Raw genomic sequence first — 24429 nt, 5'->3', positions numbered from 1 at the left:
GATGGGAGTAAATGAGCCGATGTGTATATAGAGCCTGGCAGGCTTTCTGTAATGACAACACTGACCACGACGGCGGTAAGAACAGCAGCAGCGCCCGGCTCCCAGGGCTTGTGTTCAGGAGGGGACAGCCTCGTTGGGGGCAAGAGAGGCCCAATTCCACTTCCCCACAAGCCCACCCACCCGTCTGCTGTCCTTCCTCCCCAGCACCCACTCCCCCTGCCTCCCATGCATCAGTACAAGGCACCGTCAGCCTGGAGCGACATGAACCCAGAAGCTGCCTTGGGAGCTGGGGCAGAGGCTGGGGGCTCAGGGCCAGGCTCGGACAGGCCCCACGGGACCCTACCCCCACGCACCCATCTGTGCCTCACACACCTGTTGTACACACATGCAGGGAGCCACCTCCCATCTCAGAGAAGTCATGAGCAGAGGTGAGCTGAGAGGCGGGTGGACCTTCCGCGGCCCCGAGCCCAGGGCAGGTGCCTGTCGGGACAGCAGGCAGCTTCTCAGGTGGGCTGGGGAGGACACAGCCTTCCCCAAGAGGTTCCACCTGCCAGGCTGGCCTCGGAGACCCCCAGACGCCGGGAGGATGAGGCCCTCCCCGCTCTAGCTCAGGCCTGGGCCGAGAGAAGCAGTGGAAGGTTCTATTCCCCACTCTCAGGACTGGGGGCCGCCCAGGGCCCTGCCTGGAGACCACGTGCCCATGGCCCCCCTAGACCTTCATGGGTGGCCATCAGAGGCATGAGGGGACCTCAGGAAGCTGGCTCTCTCCGGAGGCCTGGATGTCCCGCCTGCACCCTGAGAGAGAAGTGACACACAGCTCAAACTGACCGGCCGTGGGAGGGGCCCTGAGGGCCCACAGCACCCGCCCGCTGCCGCCTTTTACCCTGGAGAGGGATGGGCCACCTTGACACCGCGTGTGCGTAAAACCAGAAGTCAGCCTTACACTCAGAACCATAATAATCGCACTGATGACCCGACGGCAGGTTTTGTGGAGCAAAGGTGAGCCGTGTGGCCTTCCCTGTGCCGCAGGCGGAGGACGCGCCCACGAGCCAGCAATGCCTGCCGAGGAAGCTCGTGTCTACTTTCAAAGCGGAAGGCGCTGAGGAGGCCTCAAGCTGATATATTTTTCTCTCTTAATAGTGCGGCACAATTTAATTAACTCACCATTGCCCCCACCCGAAGGTGACAGAGTTTATTGACACCATCTGGCTCCTAGAAAGCCGGTAATGCAGACAGTAAATCCTCTTCCTCACCTGCTGCCGGCGGAGGCCGCCTCTCCCCGCCACCTTCCCCAGCGCCGTCCTGCGAGGGCCGCCTGGACACCCCAAGGTGCTGCTGTGGTTTCCAGGAGAGCGAGGCAGGCACGACGCCTGTAACCTCTGACCCGCTGCAGGTGGTGTAGGGCCCGGCCCGCTGGTCCCCTGGCCAGGGCCACCCAGGGCCACGTGGGCCCCCTTGTCCCACACCAGTAACAATAGCAGTAACAGTGGCCACAGGCCCCAAGGTCCATCCAGCTGGCCTGGCGGCCAGAGCTGTGCCCGATTTATCACTATCCTCCTGCTGCCCAGGCCGTGCAGGGTTCTGGATTATCATTTCCCCGTTCGCAGGGGAGGAAACAGAAATGCAGAAGTTCAAGTTCAGGGCCTAGAGCCACCCCATCCAGGGCAGAGCCAGGTTCAGAGCACCAGGGGTGGGCAGGGCGGAGGCGACGGACCCAGCATGGCCTCCCGACCCGGATCTCCAGTGAGAAGGAAAGGGTCCTTTGTCTACTTTCCGGGTAACGTACGTTTTCAAGTTCTGAATCTGTCCTTTGAAATCAGCGATGTTTTGTCTGCCCTCGCTTGAGGTTTGGGCAGAAAGTGTCAGCAGGGTGGGGGAAGGGCCTGACCACAGAGATGTCACCTGCTCCCCATGCGCCCTGCCAGGAGCTGCTGCTGGACCCCAAGGAGGGGGGGCCCGCTGGCCGGGCTCTGACCCCCCTCACACCCACCTCCCTCCTGCAGGACCCCCACCCCAAGCTGCAGTCCAGAAGCCTTTCAGAAGGTTTCACGAGGGATGCTTCAGTATGAGAAAGAAAACCCAGCTCATTGCTTTCTCAGCAGCAAAAAATGAGGGAAAATTCACCTCTTATTTCTCCCACCCCCCAGGAGAGGTTCTCAGGGTTGGGTGGGTCCGTCTGAACAACGTGCCCCCTCTGCCTGCTCTGAGCCCCTGCCCCACCCCGTCCAGCTAAGACGAGGCCCTCCTCAGACACGCAGGTCTGCAGCAGGTAATAAATTACTGCGGAGGAAATTAATTACCTGCATCTCTCCCCAGCTTAATCTGATGGTTTAGGCTGACTTCAGGGGCCCTTAGGTTGGGCTGGGGGTGCTAAACTCAGCTCAGTTGCTGGGGGAACAGAATGCAAACCCAGCCTGGAGCTGCCTGCACTCGCCCTCGACACCCTACTGCTGTTGGCCCATTGATCACCCTTATCTGCCTGGGAGGGGGCCACAGCGCCACGGCCCCCCAGAGGGCAAGTTCAGGTGCTGCGAGGTGGCGAGAGGGCAGAGTCCACCCGGGACGGCTGATGTGGAGGCGGCCAGGGCTTCCAGGCCGCGGCCCCGCCCTCAGGCTGCATTTTCAGCCGGCACCCGAGCCACCAGGGTCACGCCTAAGGGCCTCTTCAGATAAGCGTCTACAGTTGTGAAAAAATGAGGCCTCTGGGAGGGGCAGGGGGAGGGGCAAGAGCTAGACGCGGGGCTGGTCCCCAGCGGCTGAGGGTCCCCAAGGCCACCAGCCCAGAGCTGCTGCGGGAAGGGGACCGGCGGAGGCGGGGCTTTCCGACTTTCTGCGTCTTGGCCCCATTACACTTCTCCACCCGGCAGCCTTTGATTCAGCAAAATCAAGGATGCAAACTTCTTAGGAGTACTTAGTTTCCATGGCAACCGAAGCTGACCTCAACATTATTGTTCTCAAGAGGGGACTGACTTTACTATATGTTCATTCACTGAATTAATGGACTCCTGGTTCTTTTATCAGCAACCCCGAACAAAGGAAAGGGAAGCATGTCTCCGCAGGGCTTTCAGCCACTGTCCAGCCTTTGTCCGGGGCTTACCGGAACGAAGCAAGTCTATCCAGCCCGAGATTATCAAAATCAACTTGGAGCTGTCTCCGTGGCAGCTAAGCACACTTTGATTTCATAAAGACATAACCGATCCCACATGCAAATTATTAATTGTGAACCCGGGCCTCTTAGGGCTTGGGACTCTGCTGTGAATTTTTTCAGGAATCAAGCGCGTTGTAGGTAAACTGCAATTGAATTATAGCACCTGGGTGGCTCCCGAGCGTTGCTGGCTGGGGGGTAAAGAGGAAAAGAAAAGGATTTCTAAAACTAACCTCGCCGGCACAGGCAAAGCATAACAGGGACAATCAACCTTGTTCTGGTCCCAGTGAGACCGGCCGACCGCGACGCGTGCTCACTGGCCCTAGTCCTGGGGTCTCGGGGCTGGAGCGTCTCCCCATCTCTCTTTTTTTTTTTTTTTTTTTTTGTGGTACGCGGGCCTCTCACTGTTGTGGCCTCTCCCGTTGCGGAGCACAGGCTCCGGACGCGCAGGCTCAGCGGCCATGGCTCAGGGGCCCAGCCGCTCCGCGGCATGTGGGATCCTCCCGGAATGGGGCACGAACCCGTGTCCCCTGCATCGGCAGGCGGACTCTCAACCACTGCACCATCAGGGAAGCCCTCCCCGTCTCTTGTTCCAGTCACAATCTTTCCTTCCCCACCAGCCTTCCTCACCCTCCAGCCGCCTGGAAAATACCTCTGCTTCCTCCAGGGGAAAAACAACGCAAAGGAAATAAACCACACGAAGCGACACTGATCGCAAATGCCTGGCTCGAAACCCCCAAGGCACAGCCTGGTCGCAGCCTCCCAGAGACCTGGGGTGTGTGATCTTCTCAACTAATTGCTGCACAAAAGACACTTAGCAGCTGCCTGTCCATCTCCACTCCCACCTTCCCGGGTTTCCTGGCTCCCGGTCATCCTTTATTAGCCTTCCGGTCCCTGGGGAAGGAGCCGGGAGTCCTGGGGCGCCCATTACCAGAGGCATTTCGCCCTGGCCAGGCTATATAAAACATGCACGTCTAACAGCCCGGTGGGACAGGCCGAGGTTCTCACATCCAAATAATCATTTCACGAATTATCATAATTATCAATCAATCACCCTATTTGGACAGTGCCAGGTTGGGCTATCGGATGACTTTTATGACCTGTAGCATTTTGTACGGAATAGCAGAGAGAGATTTATGGACCTATCATGGTCCCTCGCCAGCAGTAGGGCTTTATTAGCTCAGCTTATTTTTGACTCTCCTTCAAAGCCTCGGGCTCCCCGCCCCTGGCCCAGAGCGCTGGCTGGGGTGGCCACAATCTGGGATGCTTCCGAAGACGCACCTGTCCCAGTCTGGTCCCAGCCCCACTGATGCGAATTCTTGATTCATTTATTTATTTTGGAGGGGCGGAGGCCGCGTGGGCAGAGAAGTGGGGGGAGAAAAGAAAAAAGAAAAAGGTCACTTCCCTCTTCATTTTCTCCTGGTTGTACTGTATTAACATGTCCTTCCTTTTCAAGACGGTCAAAGAAAACAAGATAAAGCGAGACAATGGGACGGCTGTTGGGGGCCTGGTTCTTCCCCCTTTCATATCACCAGAGAGATTGAATCAAAATTCTTCCAGCTGATACCATCTCCCCGGGTGGACCACACTCTTGTTAACGGATAAAATCAAGCCCTCCAGAAAGTCAAAGAATAAATTTAAGCCTTTTGCCAAATGTCTATCCTATTGGATTTTGATAAGACGGCCATTGAGTCTTAATAATGTCTTCCATCCATTTTCAGCGGGCCCTTAACACCGCTCTTTATTCGTCCCCAAAGCCTCTTTGCCCGGCCTTTTTATTACGGGCTCTGGCGGGCTCTCCAGGGAGCCAGGCGACCTGAGTGATGGATGGACAACTCGCTAGATTATCTCCTGCAGATGTTTGCTCTCCAGGAGCCCCGGGCTTTCCCTCTAAGTAAACAGAGACTAAAGAGAGTCAGCAGCAGCAGCAGTCCCAGAGGTCCCAGCCAGAGGCTAGAAAAGGCGACCAGCCCGACCTGCAGCCAAAGTGACTTCTGGGGGGAAGTGCGTGTGCAGCCCAAGTGCACACCTGGGCTAGTGAGGGGCGGCCAGGGCACCAGCACGGAGCATGAAAGCTCTGGGCTGCACTGTGCAGTGGAGATGGGGCTCCGGCAGGAGGATGCAGGAATGCAGAGATGGGGGAAGGGGTGGGGGGGTGAGGTGGGGAGGGTGGGAGGGTGGAGGAGGGGGTGGGAGGGATGAAGACGGATGCGTGGCACTGCACGGGGACCCAGGGGAGACTGGGGGACAGAGGGACGTAGGAGGCCAGAGGGAGGTGGGAGACCACCAGGGGTGGGGATGGAGGGGACCGGAAGGAGGGGCACAGGAGAGTTGGGGGGAGGGGGATGGAGGGTTCTCAGGGGCGGGGCCAAGCCCGGTGCAGGCTCACAGGCTGCGGTCGCTGTCACTCCAACGCGAGCCCGGCCCTGAGCCATAGACCCTGGGTTCGAATCCCGCCTCCACTGCAGAAGTAGGGTCCGCTAGCCTCGCTGGGCCTGGATTCTGTCCCCCGTAAACTGTTTTTTTTTTTTTTTTTTTGCGATACACGGGCCTCTCACTGCTGTGGCCTCTCCCGTTGTGGAGCACAGACTCCGGATGCGCAGGCTCAGCGGCCATGGCTCACGGGCCCAGCCGCTCCGCGGCATGTGGGATCTTCCCGGACCGGGGCACAAACCCGTGTCCCCTGCCTTGGCAGGAGGACTCTCAACCGCTGCGCCACCAGGGAAGCCCCCCTGTAAACTCTTGACAGGTGGATTCCACAGACAATTCATCAACCTGGCTCTTTAATACTGAGAATTTATAACCACCGCTTCCTACAAAACATCACTGTTTCTGCATCTCTTGTGTCAAGCCACTGATTGAATTAATTAGCCTTAGTTACATTTCAGCAACGCACGCCAATAAAGAGCAGGAAGTGTGATTCAGTGAATCCTAAAGATGGAATAAGTGATGCTCAGAGGTGTCAGCTGACCAACCCAAGGCTGCACAGCCTCCAGCGCGGCCCCAGTGTCTCTTACGGCCCCCAGACGTGTGTGTCTTTGGAGGGGGAGAGCCCCGTTCAGCCAGACGTGAAAATCCTAAACCACAGGACTGGTAAATGGGGTCTACGTCCCATTACCAAGGAATTCGCTAAATTAGTCCTTACAAAGCGCACTGAGACGCGTGCGGTCCTCTTACGTAATAAGCATATATGTGTCTCCACAGCTGTAAGTGACACACCTGCTGGCAACCTGCACCTTCTATTGGGAAGAAGGTCAAGGGAACGCTGTGATGACAGAACTCCGGCCCCGCAGCGGGACCCCAGCTGCCTTTGCACCCGAGTCTCTCTCAGCCCCTCCCTCCCTCCCTCCCTGGGAAGTGACCAGATGGCTCCAGACACCAGGCTTAGTTTTCGATCATCTACCAATGTGACCTGGGTCCCTGGTCAGACGGCACCTGCACCCACCCCGTGAGTAGCTCTTGGAAGGACGTCTGGATCACGGTAGCCAAGGCCTGACGGCCCCGCCATTTGTAAAAGGCAAGGCCAATCGGGAGATGGCCCTGCCTCAGGGAACGGAGGATGTGCCAGTTCAAAGGCATCCTTTCCTCCTCACGACCTTAACATTAGACCCGACCTTTCGACCTTCCGCTTTGAACCTTGACCCCAGGCCGTCCCACCTCTAACCTCCGGCCTGGTGGGTGTCAGCCCGTCAGCCGCTTCTCTGTGGAAAAGACGACTGTTCCACGTTCTCTCTAGAAGTTAAGAGATGCGCTGACTGCAGTCCCTGCTCGTGGGAAGTGGAAATACCACAATTCTCTGACATGTGGGAACGCTGCTTCAGCTGCTCTCGCCACCTTATCCTTTAAGAAAATACGAGTTCATTCCCAGAGGCAGGAAGGGGGAAGGGTTGCTGATGCGCTTCAAGGAAGAGAGGCCTCAGGCCCCCGGGCAGCGGGACAGGGAGAGGACACCTTGTCCCAGCTCTGCTCAGACAAAAGGGTCCCCCCGGGGCCAGACACAGACCACGGCTATGGAGACAAACGAGGCCAGAAGGTCACCGCTGCCAGAGGTCACCCCTTCCCGAGGTCACCACAGGGTCAGACAACGTCCCCCATTGCACAGTTTTCTCCAAAATCAACGTCTCCGGGGTTGACCCTGGTGAGAAGGGCAGGCCCCCATCCCTCACAGATCGGCCCCCCAGACGGCGGCTCCCCCGAGGCCTCGGCTCTAACCAGCCAGCCAGACACAGGGAGAAAGTTACAAAGTTTGGCAGAACCAGCAAATTGCTTTCTTTTCACTTCCAGACCCAAAAAGGAATTTTCATGATGACGGGAATGCACGCTCAAGCGGTGGCGTTGGACCCTCCCAGAAGAGGTGACAGCACCCCGTGAGCACAGCTCCGTGATTCTGACATTAAGAAAACAGCCCTTGATAGGAGCTGGGTAGCCCCTGGCTGACTCATCGCCCCAGCCGCCCATGCTGTGCTTCCTGACGTGGTCGGGGTACCAGGAGGAGTTGGACTCTCTGCTTTGTCTGGGTGGTGCTTTGAAGCCAAGACGCCAGGAGAGAGAAGGCTACAGTAATCCTACTGGAAAACTCAAATACCGCATCAGCTACTGTGTGTGTGTGTTGGTGTGTGTTGGTGTGTGTGCATTTGGGTGTATGTGTGTGCACGTGTGTCTCTGTGTGTAATGCATGTGCGTGTGTATGGATGGCCCGAATTCTATGGACGTTGAACTCCACCCGACGAACGGCGTCTGGGTTTTGGGGGTGATTTCTGCATCCCATCCCTCTGCCGTCTGTCTAACGTGCAGCCCGCACAGGCAGGAACGTGCCTGCCTGTGGACGTCTGCTTTCCTCTGGGGGCGTGTGTATTTTTCTGGGCCCAGTTCACTCTCTGAACCTTTTGGAACTAAGGTTTGTCAACCGGCTGTTACCCATCACCAGGGGACGATGCGCACGTTGGCGCTTTCCTTCGCTTGGTGGTTGCTTATCCAACGCCGTGCCCGAGCCCTCTTTGGAGGCTGAGGACTGCAAGCGGCTTTGCTGAATCTGCAGCCGATTGTGTGTTTTTTCTCTCTCTATTCTTTTCACCTGAGTATCCAGTGGAGCTAGTTAAATAAACACAACCCGCATTTATTTAATTTCCACACGTCAGCCTGGCCTGAAGCATTCCCACAAGTTCGGGGCTTGCCTCGGTTCTCCGGAACTAGGATGGTTCCGTGAAGTGAGCCCCTACTGCTACCCAGTGAGAACAAGCGTCCGTCCTAATCCCTCGGGAATCAGCGTTCTGCACACACGCCGGACCGCAGATAACCTCGCACTCGGGTGGACACTGGGCGGGAGGGGAGAAGGCGCAGACCAGCTCTCCTACCTTTTGAATGCAGCCCTCCTGGGACGACACCTCTGCGTCCGTCAGCATTTGCTGCAAAACAATTTGGAAAGGGGTTGTTAGTTTCCAACAAAACGCGGTCCTCAAGCTACGGTGGGTTATACATCGCGCGAGCAGAGCGAGCGTGCTCTGAAATAATATGGGTAAGGCGGGTGGCTTCTTCAAGATAGGCAGGAGAACCGGGATCCTCTATTCCAACCGTTTGTTGCACAGCGATTTGTTGGGGTGGAGCTGCCCTGTGGAGTTCAGCCTGGTCCCGTAGTGACTGGGTACAGACCCACACGCAGGGTCCTTACTGCCCGCCGCACGTATGAGTAGGAACGGTCCAACGGGGGCACCGAGATGCCTGAAATGTGTCACAGGCTCCCTCCTTGTTTCCTGGGGTGAGCTCCTGCCCCAGCAGTGGGCGGTGGCAGCACCAGGAAGCCCTCCCCCCGCCCATGGGACACAGGCTTGGGACAGAGAGGAGAGAAAAGTGCCCGTCGTTCTGGGTCTTTCTTCCACTGGACAGCTTTGGCTCGGAACTCTCCTTGGCTCGGCCCTGAAGAGCATTTTGCCTGGCTGGCATCTCCTCCTAACCACCAAGTTCCACTCCAGAGGGGTGGCATTTCAGCGACGGGTCCCAGAGCGCTTTCTAAGCTAAGCAAACCGACAAATTAGCTGTATCATTGGGATTTTCCCTTCTGGATCGCAAGCACCCTGCACAGACACGTACAGAAATTTGTAATGTCATTTCCATAAGAATAGAAAGCAAGATGGAAACTAATATTCGGAAAATAATAAGAGAAATGGGGTCAAAGCCAGGGGTTTATTTCCCCTCCCCTTAAAATGACATTATTGCCTTTTCAAATGACAAGCGTGGAAGAGAGTGCCCGCTGGTGCCCACGCAGGCCAGGTCAGGGGATCGAGATGCTGCGTTCCAAAATGCTGGCGGATTTGCCCAGGCTCAGCTGTAATAACAATAAGTCATATTTTTAAATGTTGAGAATTCTAACCAATTGGGGATTTTATGTTTCTTTTAATAGATTCTGAAATTGTGGTTTGGAATGCAACTAGGAGTGAAAACAGAGAATGAGACAGAAGAGAAGGACACGGAGACACCGGAGAGGTCTCCTCAGGAGAGTCAGCTAGACACCAGGTCACTAGTTGCTCTGTCCCCGCTGGCCCGGGCTGGACAGGCCCGGGGGAGACCTGGGGGCTGAGCTCTGCCAGCAGACGGGCTTGTGTAGCTTCCCTCTGGTCTGTCTGCTTTTCACTCCCAAAGCCTGAGCCTAGAGGGCTGGCTGGAGGCTCGGTCGACGCCGGGACAGGAGGAGAGAGAGGCTGACTGCTTGGATCCCAGGAAAGCCTTGGTGTCCAGGAAGGGACCGCGCTCCCCGGGGAGGGAGATGGCCCACCCTCCGGCCGCAGGCTGCCCGGGCTGCGCCTGGACCGGAGGCCTTTGCCAGCATCACGCAGAACTGGGGTCTGAGCGCTGGCCCCGAGGCCTGTGGTCACTAACAGGCCCCTTATGAAGAGGCGGCTTGAACCAGAGGGGGAAAAAGATGTGTATTAATTTTTCTAAGCCGCGCAGCCTCCAGGGCCCGGGACGAAACCACGGGAGGGGCGCACCCGTCCGAATGACTCCCCGTCCTGGGTCCCGTCCCCTCATGGAGGACAAAGGAGGCCCCTACCCAACGCCCGCCGTCGAGGAACTGGAGCCTCACGACCCAGCGCTGCCACTTCTCATCACCCTGCTGCTGCGACTCTTCCCAGAGAAGGGGCCTCAGGGACCCTCCCGAGTGTCACGAAGCCCGGCAAGGGTGCTGACCGCCAGGCGACGGTCCTGAGGAAGGTGACAAGCTGGCCTTCTCAGCCGGGCCCAGCTCATCACGCGCCCATGCGGGCCGTGCGCTTGGTTACGGGCCAGGCTCGCCGTTGGTTTGGGGGCACCTGGAGAAGCCACCCTTGGGAGGCCTGTCCCTGCCCGTGGCCTGCAGGCCTGTGCTGACGGCAAAGCTCTGGTTGGGGGAGAGGCAGATGTTCAAACCGCACCTTCGCTGAAGGCCAAGACGCCAGCACAACACGCCAAGCACAGCCCAGCACCGGGCGGGGCCGGGCGGGACCAGGCAGACGAAGGTCTCCCCAGTGCCCCTCGGAGCCTGGCCCTCGGCTCCCCGGGGACAGGCCTGGGGGGTGGGCAGTTGAGCTGCAGGGCCACAGGTGAGCAGAACGGAGCCCACCTAATCCAGTGACGCAGAGAGAGCTGGGGCCCGTGAGCCCAACCTGGCCGACACCCCCATCCGGAGGAAGCCTAGCCCTCTGCCAACGGCTCCGAAGAAAGAAGAATCCTCCTGACGGGGAGTGGGTTCCGGCAGCTTCTCCACGCCCGCCCCGAGGTACCGGCCCTCCTTGGTAGGTGTGCCCGCCATAACCTCTGCTCTTTGCCCACTGCCGACCTCGGGCGCAAACCCGCCCCACGCGCCCCTCCTGGAGCCTCTGCTCCGGCCTTCTCCCCGCCAAGGCCGCCGCTTTGCTGAAAAACCTCTTTATTTTGCTCGTTGGGCCCTCGGCACACGTGCCGCTGGCCGGCCGGCTGCTGGCAGCGGCGGTCTCTGCTCTCAAGCCCGTCTCCGCACCGGCAGAAGTATTAGGTGTGTTTTGATTCGGCAGTTTAGCCAGAAAAGTGAGGTTTGACCTGGAGCATTTGCTTCTCTCGTGGGTCTCGGTGCCAGGATTGAGCTAAGTGGGGTTGCTCAAAGCATCTTTTTTGACTCTTAAAATAAATAGCCTCTGTTCTGCAAAAAGCCAGCCCAGAGGAGACACACACACAGACGTCCGTACGCTCACAGCTCCGGAGTTCTGGCGCGTCCCCCGAGGGGGCCAGGCTCTCTGCTTGGTGTCACAAACGGATCCCAGAAGGCTCTCTCCCTTCAAAACAGTCTGTTATTAAAGGATCTGAAAACATACCTACAGGAGGAAACCCAGACAGAGCCCCGACCTCGCGGCTTCCAAAACCAGAGAGAAGTGAATGAATTCCCCACCCCCTGCCCAAGTCTGGCCTGTGGTCCAAGGGGTCACCAAAGGTTCTCATTTACCGACCTCTTCCTTTTGGCCTTGGAGCCCAGGCCTCTCTCTAACCTGCTCCTTTCTGTCCACTGCTGCAGTCGCCTTTTCCACCCAAAGAGGTAGGTGTGTCTGCGTCTAGAAGTGGCTACAAGCTGATTCCAAGGCCCCTCCACTCGAAGAAGCCTCCGTGGGCCGGGCCAGGGCCGTCTGCGCAGGTCACTGCTCAGGGCTGTCCCAGAAGACAGGGCTGGGGTTAGGGTTTGATAGAGGACCCCCTCCCGTGCCGACCTGGCTCTGAGCCTCAGTCTGCTGCCCTCCGGGAAACTGGGGGACACAGCCTGAGCAGGCAGGTCGAGACGGAGGCTGGGCCGCCTCCCCAGCCCCGTGGTCAGCTGCTTTGGACTCTGCATCACCTGCCCTCTGAGGAGGGTTTCAGGCCCAACGAGGCAGCGCCCGCAAATGCCCGCAAATGCCCGCAAATGCCCGCAAAGGCCCCCAACGCGCGCCCGCTCAGAGCTCATCGGATGCCCCTGTTGCGAGCTCATCTGAGCTCCTGCAAAGAACGCCCAAGGCCTCACGTGTGCATCCTCCCTTCCTAGGAAGACAGGCTTTTTAAGGAACAATTCTCATGCTAAGTTTTCTGACCAAATCAAAGTCCTACCATGACAGCCACTTTCCCTGGTAGAAATGCCGCAGTGACCGGTGATGGGCACAGTAGCAGCGTGGTGACAGGAGGACAGCGGGGGCGGCGGGTGCTGTCCGGGCCCCCAAAGGCGGATCCCCCGTCCGTCTCACGGCTGCCGCATCTGGGTGAGCGCTATCGTTATACCGGCTTTACAGGTAGGAGCTGGAGGCTCGGGAGCTGCAGCGACAGGGCAAAGATCAAAGAGCTGCTGGGTGCTGGAGGCGGCCTCCTGATTCTGGAGGAACGGGGGGCGGGGGGGCACTGGGTGGTGTGTCCGGTGGAAAGGAGCCACGCGCCGCCGACCCGTCCGACAGGGACTCACACCTGAACCCCGGCCAGACCATCCCCCCGCCAGGCCGGCCGTGTGGCCTGGGTGGGGTCCTGCTGGCAGCGCCCCCAGGAGCCGTCAGGGCGGTTAGGCACAGGCCAGCCCGCTCTGGCTCCCGAGCAAAGGCTCCAACGGTGTTGACACAAACTCTTGAGCTCTCAACTGGGAGTGGGTCACATTTATTTATTTTTTGCATTAAAAAAAAAAAAAACAACTCAGCTTAGCCGTGTTTGAGCTTCAGAAATGATTTTTTTGAAAGGCGCCTTGGACACTGTTTTTCACTTTTATGCCTAAACAGATACTTCTCAGTTCTTTCAAGTGAGATCTTACCCAATGAATGGAGACTCTCTCTTTACTCCTAAGAAAAATATTTACACAGTCAAGTATGGCACGAGAAAGGACCCAGGCTCCTTCGAGGGCCTGGCCGGAGCGCATCTAGGTCTCCGCATGCTGTTTACATTCCCAGCCCGGCATCTCCGCCCTCCCCTCCCCAAAGGCATTTCCCAAGCCTCCCGCTTGGGACCCTGAAGTCGGGGTACTGGGAGCGGCCCCTCCCCGGGGTGGGACAGGAGAAACCAGCCCTGCTTGAGTGACAGCCAAGTCCCACCTTCCCTACTTTTCCTGTTGGCCAACAAAAAACCTGGGCCCCCCGCGAGGGCTTTATCTAGACTCACCCCAGTTCTCCCAGATCCCCCCAGACCTCCACCCCGGAGCGGGGGCCTCTACGTCTCTTAGCCTCTGTGCAGTGCTTCGGGGCCTGATTAGCATAAGCTAACGAGGGGCGGACGGCTTCTCCTGGCCTACGCTTCCCTGCATGGCCCCAGCGCTCTGGGCATGGCTTGCCCGCTGTCAGATGTGCTGAGAACACTCTGTTTGCTGGCAGCCCCTGGCCGTGGGCACGCGCCCCTCTGCTGGACACCCTGCCCTGCCCGGGGCTGTCGGGTGCCCATACCTCCCCTCCTGCAGGACAGACGACTGAGTGAGTGAACGAATCACTCCCTCTGAGTCCCCCAGGTTTATGGTCCAGTCTGGCCTAGGTCCCCTTCACAGCCTCCTTCCAGAAGCACCCACTGGGCGCCTTTGGTCTGCCCTGCCCCATGGAAGGTGCCTTGGAGACATTTAAAGAAATATTGAAACCGCGTTGATTCCAGTGTCAGCTATTTTGGGGAAGAGGCAACGGCTGAAGCCCACCCGCTTCTCCAACAATACCAACGCGAACAGGGAGCCCCCTCAGAAGTTAGGGGTAGAGGTGGGCAGATAAGCTGGCCCAGAGGGCGGAAGGGACCGCCAGGTTCAGAGAGGCCCCGAGGGCCCCGCTGCCTTGGGCATCCTCAGGTGTCAGGCGGGGTTTCAATTTGCCTCTGAGGGTGAGTATGGATGCTGGTGCTGGCCAGGCAGATGGCTGGGGGCCGGGGGCGGGGGGAGCAGGGGAGGAAGGAGAGTCTGCAGGATACGGACAGGGACGGGTGGCCTCGTGTAAGCCCTGGATGCTAAGTGGTGGCAGTCCTCGGGTCTTCCCTGCTCACCCGCCTGTTGACACGCCACGGTGGGCTCCGGGGGTGGGGGGAGGCCCAGAGCTCAGGCCGCAGGGCCCCGGTTCCCCACCATCAGCTGGGGGACCTGTCAGAGGCCGCCCGAAGGGACACAGCGAGATAGCAAGGAACAGAGGGCTGGCCGGGCCGGGCGCCGGGTGGGCTCACGTTAGGCATTAGAACTGAGAACAAGCCTCTGAGGGAGAGCTGCCGTCACCCTCTTCACAGATGAGAAAGGGGATCAGAGAGGTAGAGTAACCTTCCCACATGTGCACAGCTGGCGAGGGTGGACACAGGCGTCCACCCGCAGGGATGGAGAGTACGGGGCCCGTGGGGCAGGGGCACCGAAACAGGGCAGGGCTGTGCAGCCCCTTTGCCAAGGAAAGACTGAAGGCAGCCCAGGTGTGGACCTGCCTGGTCTCTGACCCCTGATCACCCAGGCATCTGACAGAGCAGGGTTCCCGCTGCAACCATCTTGCCAATAAAGAATCCAAAGAAATAAGGGCAGCGCCACCAGCCCCAGGCTCCCCAGCTTCCTTCCAACCCACCGGCCACCTTGTAACAGCCCAGTACCTGAGCCGAACTCACCACGAACACTCCCCCAGCAGACGGCAAGTCCCTGGTCTTTCACTCGGAATCACAGGCCTCTCAGAGCCGTCTGGATGGGGGTCCCACCTGTCACTCCCGCCAGCTCCTGGCCTGGGCAGCAGCCCACCCAGGCCCCCAGGGCAGTGACACATGGCCCCCTTGGCCTGCCACCACTGTGACCTTGCCTTGTCCCCTGTGTCTGATGCCATGGGGACATGGGCGCACTTGGGGCAGGGCTCGGGCTGACCACCTTCCCTGGGGGCGGCAGTTGTTCTGGGGGGGTCGTTTGCAAGGACCCCTGCTCCCCCAGGACTGCCCCCCAGAGCTATCCCTTTCAAGAGAGAAGAGAGTGCAGGTCACGCCCAGCTCAGGCCACCCAACCTCTGGCCGAGCCGTTCCAACAAGGCTCTGAATTCTCCCCCAGACCAAGTACAGGTTCCTCACACATTGGGCAGCTCGGGCCTCAGAGCCCGACCCCACAGACACCGCTCAGCCCTTGCTGTCACCATTTTGTGAATGGGGTGGCCTGGGTCCAACCCTGACCTGGCCTAGGAGCCCCTGCCCTCTTGTCCTGGCTCCAGCAGGAGCTCGTTCCCAGAGCTCCTACCTGGGGGCTCGGGTCCAGCTGGGCTCTGGACACAGAGAACAGTCTGGGGGGACGGGTCATGAGGGGGTTCAGGTCGGGGCGCCGACTAGGCAGGCGCTGGCAGGAGGAGGCCGCTGGGTCCACGCTTGTGTCAGCCGCCGTGGCACGGGCTCTGCCAGGCAGCGAGCTGAGGCCTGCGCCCAGGTCGGCCTCCGCGGGCCCTCGTCCTGAGGAGGTGCGTGTTCCGTGTCCCACCTGGCCTCAGGGGACAGCTGCTTCCTCCTGCTTCCGGGAGATTGATGTCCCCAGAGGAAGTGCACGTAAATCCTAAGAGCTGGGTGACGTGTGGCACATCCAATCAATGGCTCGTGACAGCCATAACTTTCAGCCTTCGGGAACCACTGGTGCGTCCAGGGGCCTCGCGATAGCCGGCTCCAGGAGCTGGAAACGCACCCCTGGAAACCAGGAGAAGCAAACAGCTGTTTGTTCCTGGATCTGGTGCCAGAGCTTCCTCCTGAGGGTCTGGGTTCAAGAGGAGAAAGCCAAGAGCTGGAAGGAGCGTGTGGACTCGGGAGGCCTCAGACCCTGCGAGAGTCCCAGCTTTTCTAGAACGTTCTTTCACATTCCAAAAGCCCAGTGTCCCTGTGCGGCCGACCCTTCTGCGGCCCCAGAACGTTGGTCATCCATCGCGAGTGTCAGGCGCGTGCAGGACCGGCTTCCCGCGGCTTCCCTGCTGTGCTCAATCCCGTTCGCTTAAACCAACACCGGGCTCTGCCCATCGCAAACCAGAGGTGGCTCTGCCCACTCACGTCTGAAAATACGTCCTTCTGGGACCACTGCGGGCCATGCAGACTGGCTTCCGGACCTTCTGATAGCTGTGCTCCAGCCTCGCCCGGACACCTGGATGGCAGCCCGTCTGGAGAAGCCGCCTCCGGGGCCCTGCAGCCCGGGGGACTTTGCACCTTGGCGTCTCCCAAGGGGGAAAATAAATCACAGGTCAATTATCGGTGCTACACGCACATTTGTCTTTTATTCTCAACCCTTTTTAGTTATAGAAATAACCTGCGTATTGACAGAATCATATTAATGCACTTCAACTTGACCCCGCTTATCGATAACCTGTTTGTTAGATGATCCTTAATCATAAGTGAAGAAAAAGGGGTCATGGATCTCCAGCGACGGCTGCTCGACAGACGCAAGTCTGAAAGTCCCGAGACCCGAGGCCGGGATGCGGGTGGGGCTGGGCTGATGCTGAAATGTGACAGCCCTCTCCCACCCCGCCCCGCCCACCGTGAATCCCCTGGGATTTGGGCTCTTCTTGGGCTGTGAATGCCCACCCCTCCTACTGGGGCATGGGGTCGCCTTTAGTAACTTGAAGGTGGGCGGGTCAGAGGTGATCACCCCCCATTTCAGCACAGAGTTGCATTTCAACTCCCGTAACAATGTCAGGCAGTGCTTTCCAGGGACGGAGAAGGGACACAACGCGAAAAGGCAGCCGCCAGTCGTCCCTGTGCCCATGGGGGCAGCGACCTGGGGACAGAAGGCCTTTCCCCATCAAATTCTGGCCTTGTCTAATCCTCACCCTTTAATTATTCCACGTATTCACTCTGCAAATATTTGAGGACCCTCTCACTTTGGGGATCGCAGACTTCCAAGCGAGAAGTACATTGTTTCGAATCCCGCTTATAATATTGTAGCAATGACAGTAATAACGGCCCCACTGTCAGCCCTGTGGAAGGCACAATAGTCTCTAATAATCCCCATTTGCCAGCTAAGCTCAGAGAGGTTGAGCTCCTCACCCGGCGTCACACAGCTGGGAAGAGGCCGAGCTGGGATTCCAACCAGGCCGCGCTCGAGCCGTTAGGTTGTGCAGCCTCCACAGATCTGGCTCCATCTGGGGAGCGGGTCGGGGGTGGGCGGTGGGGAGGAGGGAGGGAAGGATGAGAAAGGGAGCTGGGCTTTCTCTCCCACAAAGGATGTTTCCAATCTGGGGGGAGGAGCCAGCCCTGCCGAGCCCGAGTGCCTGGGCTTTGGTCACAGCTGCCGCGCTAACTCGAGACCACCGTGCATGGGGTCGGTAGGAGGTGGGGAGCCGCCCAGCAAGAGCTCACACTTTCCTAATGGGGCCCAATTACAGCAACAGCTGTGTGGAGGAATTCCGCACTGATCCGCTGTGGAAAATGGGCAGCCTTTGGAATCTTAGAGCATCCTTGCAACTGCCGTGCAGCCAGGAGCCCCCAGGGCCCGGGTCTGCTCTCTGGGGGGCAGGTTGAACCAGCAGAGCTGGGGCAGGCCACCCACTCCTATTCCGCCGCGAATTTCCAGGCAAAGCCCATGCCGTCCCCTGCCCCGCTTCTGCATTTCCAGCTCAGGGTCAGGCACGTTGGGGATGAGGGAACTTGGGAGGACTGCCCAGACTTGGGCGGGCCCGTGGCTCAGGCCGCCTGCCCTGGGCACGCCTGTCGGGGCTTCCCGGCCAACATGGGGCGTCCGCCGGACCCTCCTTCCTCAGGGGCCTTGGCAGGGTGGGAGGGGACACGGGGCAGCACAGAGAGCCCCGGCCCAGAGCCGGCTCTCCCGCCCTCCATGCCCGTGTGCCCCGCTAACCAGCCTTGATTTGCTCACCCGAGAAAAGGGGGCACACGCGTCGGAGGCTGGCGCTGTCCACGGCACCCCCTCCTGGGGCGGGGGGAAGGGGAGTAGCCTCCAGTAAGGTGCTCAGAGACCACAGTGGGCAGGAGGAAGGCTACCTTGGCCTCTGGCAGCGTCGGCGGGGCAAATCCAGCCTGTGGCCTGTGTCCATGTGGCCTGTGAGCTACGAGGGCCGTTACATGTTTAAAGACTTGTGAAAATAAAGAATATGCAACAGGGATCGCTCGTGGCACAGAAAGCCTGCCATGTTTACTGTCTGGTTCTCCGCAGAAGCAGCATGTGGCCCCCCCGCCCAGGGCAGACACCATCACCAGAGGACGGAGGTGGGAGGTCTCGTGTCCTTGGAAATGCGGGCACGACGCTTCCCGAATCCTCGGTGAGCACGGAGGATGGGGTGGGCAGAGACGGCTCCCCTGTCCCAGGGCAGCTTTGCTCAGTGGCCAAGAGACGGGGCAGCCCGCAAGCCGGGTTCCCAGAACACCTGATCCGGCGAACAGCTGCCGCGCCCGCCCGGCCCCCGCCCAGAGCACATTCTCAGCTGCAGCCTCCTGCCGGGAAGAGATGGTGTGAAATTGGAAGCAGTTTGAAACCGCTCCGTTCCTTGTCTTTCTTTCCTTTCCTGCTTGTTCTCCAACAAGAAGCGCTCCAAGTTGTCATGAAGGAAATCTCCACTGGGATGTCCACCTCGAGCCCCTCAACATCCCGGTGGGACCCCTCAGGTGGGGAGACCCTTCCCGGGGGGCAGGTCTGGTGGCCGAGAGGCCCTGGTTCATTGAGGTTCCGGCCTGGGGCACTCGGAGCGTGAGGGTGGGGGACACATCTTCATGACACTGGGGGACCTGGGTGCCCTCGCCAGCGCCTTCTGGAGAGCCCCCTGCTCATCAAGAATGGGTCGCAGGTCGTCACGGAGGCCGTTCTGGCTCTCGAGACCTCAGCTAGGGAGCTTGGTGCCCGAAGCTGCCCTCTGCCGAGTTCCCTTTAGCACGATGCTGGAGGGACCCAAGGATGCGCCTGTGTCACACTGACACCCCCAGAAGCGCAGAGCGTGACACACAGACACCGACAGCACCTGCTGACCGTCCCGACTTCCGCACGGAGTGTGATTTCACACCGCATCCCCTCTTTCTAACGAGTCGCCAGCGGGCGAGAGGTCACGTCAGGGCAGAGAGCACACGTCACTCCCCTCTGGCCCCCGCCCGAGGTCTGAGATCTGAGGTCTGGATCCCACGGCTCTCCTGAGAGCCGGCGTCCAGCAGGCAAAACCCTCAGGACACGTGCACACCCCTGCCGCCTTCCTTCCTCTTTGTAGCCCTGAAAGCAAAGCAAGAGCTTCTTCAATCCTTCTCTGGTTTTCCTGCAACCGCCAGACGTAAGCATGCGCAGCTGGAGCCTGGTCCACAGACCCTGGACGAGCGGCGTGGGAACAGGCTCCCATCGGACCTGTAGCAGGAGGGGCTGCAGGCTCAGGCCACGTGGGGGGAGGTGGGGTGGCACTCTGGTGCTCGCTGCCATGCCTGTCACTTTAACATGACAAGGTCACCCTCTGCCTGTGGGACGGACTCAGGAAACCGACCCCCATCAGTGCCGGAGGTAGAGTGGGCACAGGGGCATGTATGTCCCCAGGGCCGTCTGGACGGGGGTCGGGAGGGCGCCTGGGGGCCCCGCGGGCTGTGAGCCTCTCTGGTCCTGCCCCACAGCTCTGAGCTGGTCTGCAGGCCGTCGGCGCTGCCAGGGAAGACTGTCCACGCAGCCCGTGCCTGGGACAACATGGCCTCAGGAAAGCACTGACCGCGTTCACAGAAATATTCTTGGGGCCAGACGGATTTTTAAAGCTCTATTCTTGGAGCTGGGAGATCTTGTTCGGCAGCACAATTGATTTGCTTTTTCCAAAGACTGAGAAGAGAGCTGAGGTCTGCCGGGCTGCAAACCACACAAGGTCTGGGCAAGTACTGCCCGTGGGGGCAGGGGGCGGGGCAGCGTGTCCCACACCTGGAGAGAGACAGGCAGAGATGGGGGACATAAAGTGTCAGAGGCAGAGAGAGACAGAAGGAGAGAGAGAGGTGGAGGGGACAGAGACAAAGAGAGATGCGGGGAGAGACACAGAGCACACGCAGCCCCTGGAGACCCGTCCCGGCAGGGGTCCAGGAGAACCGGGGTAAACTGAGCGGGGAGGGCACGGGGACAGAGACTGGGGTCCCACGGGCCGAGCTCAGCAGGCCTGCGCCGTGGAGGTGGATGGCTCCCGGACAAAGCCAGCCTGAGCTCATCAGAGACGAGCATCACACCTGCACGTGTGCACAGCCGCAGCTGGGCCAGCCTCCACCTCTCAGCACTTGGGGCGAACAGCGAGATGGGCCCCATGTTGGGTGCCTCACTGCTCCTCCTGGACGGCCCCGCCCCTGCCCCGGTCCCCGTCCGGCTGGGCAAGCCCTGCATCCTCACGCCCTTCATTTCTGGTTGTTTGGTTTGGTCTAACGGTCTCGATTACGGCACATTCGTGAACTTAAAAGACAGATTCCTCTGAGTGGAGGCTGCCCGGCCCCGCAGAGTCGGCCCGCAGATGGAAGCTGATCTCTGGGCCATCTTCCTCCCCCAGCTCCACACCCGAGGCAAACATATCTGCGTGCCCTGGTCGGTTCGCTTTCCCTCCCCAGACACCCTGTGCTTCTCCGGGTTTCTGTGCCTGGGAGAGGCCCTCGGACTTGGACAGATGCCCCCCTCAGGACTCTTTAGAAGAGGGACAACCCTGCGGATGGAATCGCTGATGCCAGCTGACGGGCGCAGCCTCGTGGCAGGTGACTCGTTCTCGTCTGGTTTTCCTGTGTCAGAAAAAAGGTTTACTTGTGTGGAACGATAGAACTTGGGACACAGCAAGGAGGCCCTGTCTCAAAACAGAGGACCGGACAAGTAATAAACTTGACCCCCGGGTGCCTGTGTGTGTGGGGGCCAGGACGGCGCGCCAGCCCCAAAGCCGACCGCAGACCAGCACCTGCCCCCAGAGCCCCGGGGCGGGCAGCCCGCTGGAGGAACTCTCCACAGCCAGCAAGGGAATCTGGCCTCTGCGTCTCACCCAGTCAGGTCCCAGAGCCGGGCCCTGAGTCCCCGATCCTGGGCTCCGATTTGGGGCCCACGGGTCCTGATTTCCTCCTGGCGCTGGCCATGAGCGGGCACGGCAGAGCTGGCCGCGGCCGTGTCCCTGCTCTCTGGGCTGTCTGCTCTCTGAGCCCCTCCACTCAGCAGCTCATGCCTGAGAGACACCACAATCTTTTTACCCAATTTTCCAGCTGAGTTGACTGAGGCCCGCGAAGGTCAAGGAGCTTGCCCGGGGTCACTGAGTAACACGGCTAAGCCTCTGGCCTCGGGACAAGGATGCAGGACTCTGGTTCCTGTTCCTGGTCGCTTCACCGAAGACGCTTTCATAAATACTAGAAATAACAGGGCTTCGTTCTTCGCTGGAGGATGAACTCCCCAAACCACCGCCAGGGCTGTGGCAGCCCGTACTGCCGAGCCCTCGTGGGGTGCGAGTGGGCGCAGGCACTGGTTTGTCCCAGCCGTCCAAAGGCCTGGAAGCAGAGTCTGACGCTGGGTGCCCGCAACAGGGGCTGATGAGTCACCGCTGACAGTTATTAGCCTATTGTTACACGTATGAATCGCCTCGTTCATACCACATGCCTATCCTTCAAGGGCTTTATTAACTGACATTAACCAACCCAATTAGCAAAAGACACTGTATTTGTGTAATTAGTAACTTGAGGCTTTATCCTGTCTTGCTCTTAAAGAGAAAAGGCATTTGAGGCTGATTAGCTTACACTGTACAATTAGAGAAGAGGTCGGGGCTCCGCCGGAACGTTCTGATCCCCGGGGTCCCGTTAAGGTACCCGGCCCTCCAAAGACCCGCGGGGGTTTACGCTTGTGGTGTTTAAGCGTCTCCAATTGCTTCCTCTCGCATCCAAGCCCCTCCCTGCTGTTGGCATGGCCTTCACCGTGAGGAAGGGGAAATATTTATTTTTATTATAAACGTAGAGGTCCAAGCAGTGAGGAACCTTGTTATTAAACCCTCCAAGCCCAGTTCTGCAGAAAAGCTCAAAATCCAACTCTGAGTACTGATTGCAAGGTTTTTTTTTCTAATCGGACGCCAAGAGGAACTCAGTGGGGAAAGATGTGTCGGGGCCGGCCCTGGAGGGCAGCTCCTCTGTTTGCGTCTCTGAGCGAACAGGCCGGTTTCAGAGGGGCCAGATGTTCTAGCTAAGAGCTTCAGGCTGCAGGCTGCATGTGTGCACGCCACACGGGACTTGCGAACCGGGCTCTCACCCCATCTGAGTGATCGGGCTGCAGGGGGCTCACCAAGAGGGCACCGTGTTGGAAGTGACCATGGTGCACGGGCCAGGGGCCCTTCTGCACGCCCCATGGGAGCCCCACACTCCATTTTTTTCATTTATTTTCTTTTAAGATTTTTTTTTTGATGGAAACCATTTTTATAGTCTTTATTGAATTTGTTACAATATTGCTTCTGTTTTATGTTTTGGTTCTTTGGCCGCGAGGCATGTGGGGTCTCAGCTCCCCGACCAGGGATCGAACCCACAGCCCCTGTGTTGGAAGGCGAAGTCTTAACCACTGGACTGCCAGGGAAGTCCCCTCAGACTTTAGTAGTTTGTGAACCTGCAGAGCAAGCTCTGTGGCTCTGGGTCACTCCCCCACTAGCTTTTCTTTTATTTGTATTTATTTACTAGGCGCGCCGGAAAACTCATAACCGGGGGTTGCTCGGACCATCTTCCCTCTGACCACCCTCGAGTTCTGGACGGGAAGGAAGATGGCCGCTGCCTTCCTTCCCGGCACCTGAGCCACCTGAACGAGGGAGCTGGTGTTTCACCAAAGCATCCTTGAACCTGCCCAGCTGGCAAGCACCGCCCACACCCCCAGGTTGAGCCATCCTGAACATAGCCGCATCGGTGATCCAGGCTGGCTGTCCCCTCACCCCCGGAGCACAGAGAAAGGCAAACCTCCCGCACCGAATTCCATTGTTCGACAGAGGCGACAGTCACCTTGCAGGGCCTGGCGGTGCGTGCGGCCTGGCTGCCCTGCCCACACGTCTGGCTGCCCCAGGAGCTCTGTCCCGGGATCCGACACTTCTGGGGGCGGAGCTGGATTTCCTGCTTGCAACCCAGATGCTCGAGCAGCGAGCAGACCTCCCCGACTTCATTCCAGGGCCCGTTTTAGAGGGACGGAGCCTTTTTTCAACTCCGTCAAGTAGGATTCTCAGGCTTTTTTTTTTTTTTCCATTACTTCTCAAAATGAAGCTCAAACGCTTTAAGTCTGAAAGGCTCATCTCTTTTCTGGTCATCCTTGCTTTTATTCTCTGCTGCCTGTTCTCATGCACTTGCGCGCACACGCACACAGACACACACGGACTATCTGCCCATCACAGGCAGGTGGGCACGAGTCCGCCGGGTGCTCACGGAAGGCAGGACAGACGAGGAGACCTGGGTGCAAACACTGCAGAAACCCCTTCAAAATATTTGGGTTTGTCAAAATCCCAAACCGCTGTTGCCAGGCACTTTTCCCGCTAGTGTTTGAGCCCTCGGGTATTTTAAAGGAAATGAAATCCGTGTGTTTCTGATTTATTTATACTTAACTCATCAAAATGCTGTTTTAAAGCACTATTTTGTGTCCAAAATGCCCTTTATGCCTTTTTTCCCTTCCAAACGAAAAGCCATGCTTTGCCAAGTGTATATGACCTTAAATGCTAACATATTCAAGGCGCTTTCGAAAATCCAGCTCGTGAAGTCCAAACAGACCTGAACTGGAACCGACGCCCACTGCCCCCAGAAACCCAGCGCTGGATGGGCGGGCGACACCTTTTGCCCCCCTGCTTTTAGCTCTGTGGCTCTGCCCCAAGCCGGGGGTCCACCTGTCCCCACCATTGGAGCCCCCTGGGGCTGTGTCCGGTGGGAAATGAGCAAAATTCCCAGAGACGAGAATCTCCCGTTCTGGGGTTTCACAGGCCCTCCCCGAGCTCTCGCTGGCCCAGCTCAAGGTCACTTTGAGTGTGGCCCCTGCTTGCCCCGAGCACAAGGGGGCAAATGCTCCTCCTGGGAGAGGCGGGGCTCCCTGGTCCTGTGGACCCCCAAGTGCCGTTTACCCCACTCGTCAGGGTAACCCTTCTGCCTCGTCACCCCCTTTGGACCTGCTGAGTGCAGGCAGCCAGGTGAGCACACAGTTCTGATGCCGGTTTAAACCACTTCAGACCAGCACAATATTTTCTCTCCACTAAGAGAAGAAAAAGGTGGCGGTGTCAGCCCTGAGCGAGTGCAGGAGGGGAGGGGACAGAGCCCCACTTGCCGGCTAGGTCACTTAGAGGGGGACAAGCTCAGGCCTCCAGAGGGATAAACAAATGCAGTGCTAGCAACACTGTCCCCTGACCTATAACACGGGGCTCAAGTGCTATGCTTTGGGTGTGATATTTATTTCTGGCCGATCCCATGCGATGGAGCTC

General features: G+C 58.8%; 1 protein-coding gene across 3 annotated transcripts in view; it reads right to left on the bottom strand.

Annotated features, from left to right (window-relative positions):
* PRDM16 (PR/SET domain 16) overlaps nt 1-24429 on the bottom strand; it is a 318585-nt gene that overhangs the window by 153303 nt on the left and 140853 nt on the right. For 2 of the 3 annotated variants that reach the window (XM_079946332.1, XM_079946334.1), the window contains exon 3: nt 8500-8550. In XM_079946332.1, the coding sequence (XP_079802458.1) occupies nt 8500-8550 (51 nt within the window). The remainder of the gene's footprint in view (nt 1-8499; nt 8551-24429) is intronic. The other variant, XM_079946333.1, reaches the window with a different exon arrangement.

Source organism: Stenella coeruleoalba, assembly GCF_951394435.1.
Source record: "Stenella coeruleoalba genome assembly, chromosome: 1".
NCBI classification, from domain to species: Eukaryota; Metazoa; Chordata; class Mammalia; order Artiodactyla; family Delphinidae; genus Stenella; species Stenella coeruleoalba.
Note: the sequence above shows the minus strand (reverse complement) of the source record. Positions and strands in the feature narration are given on the sequence as shown.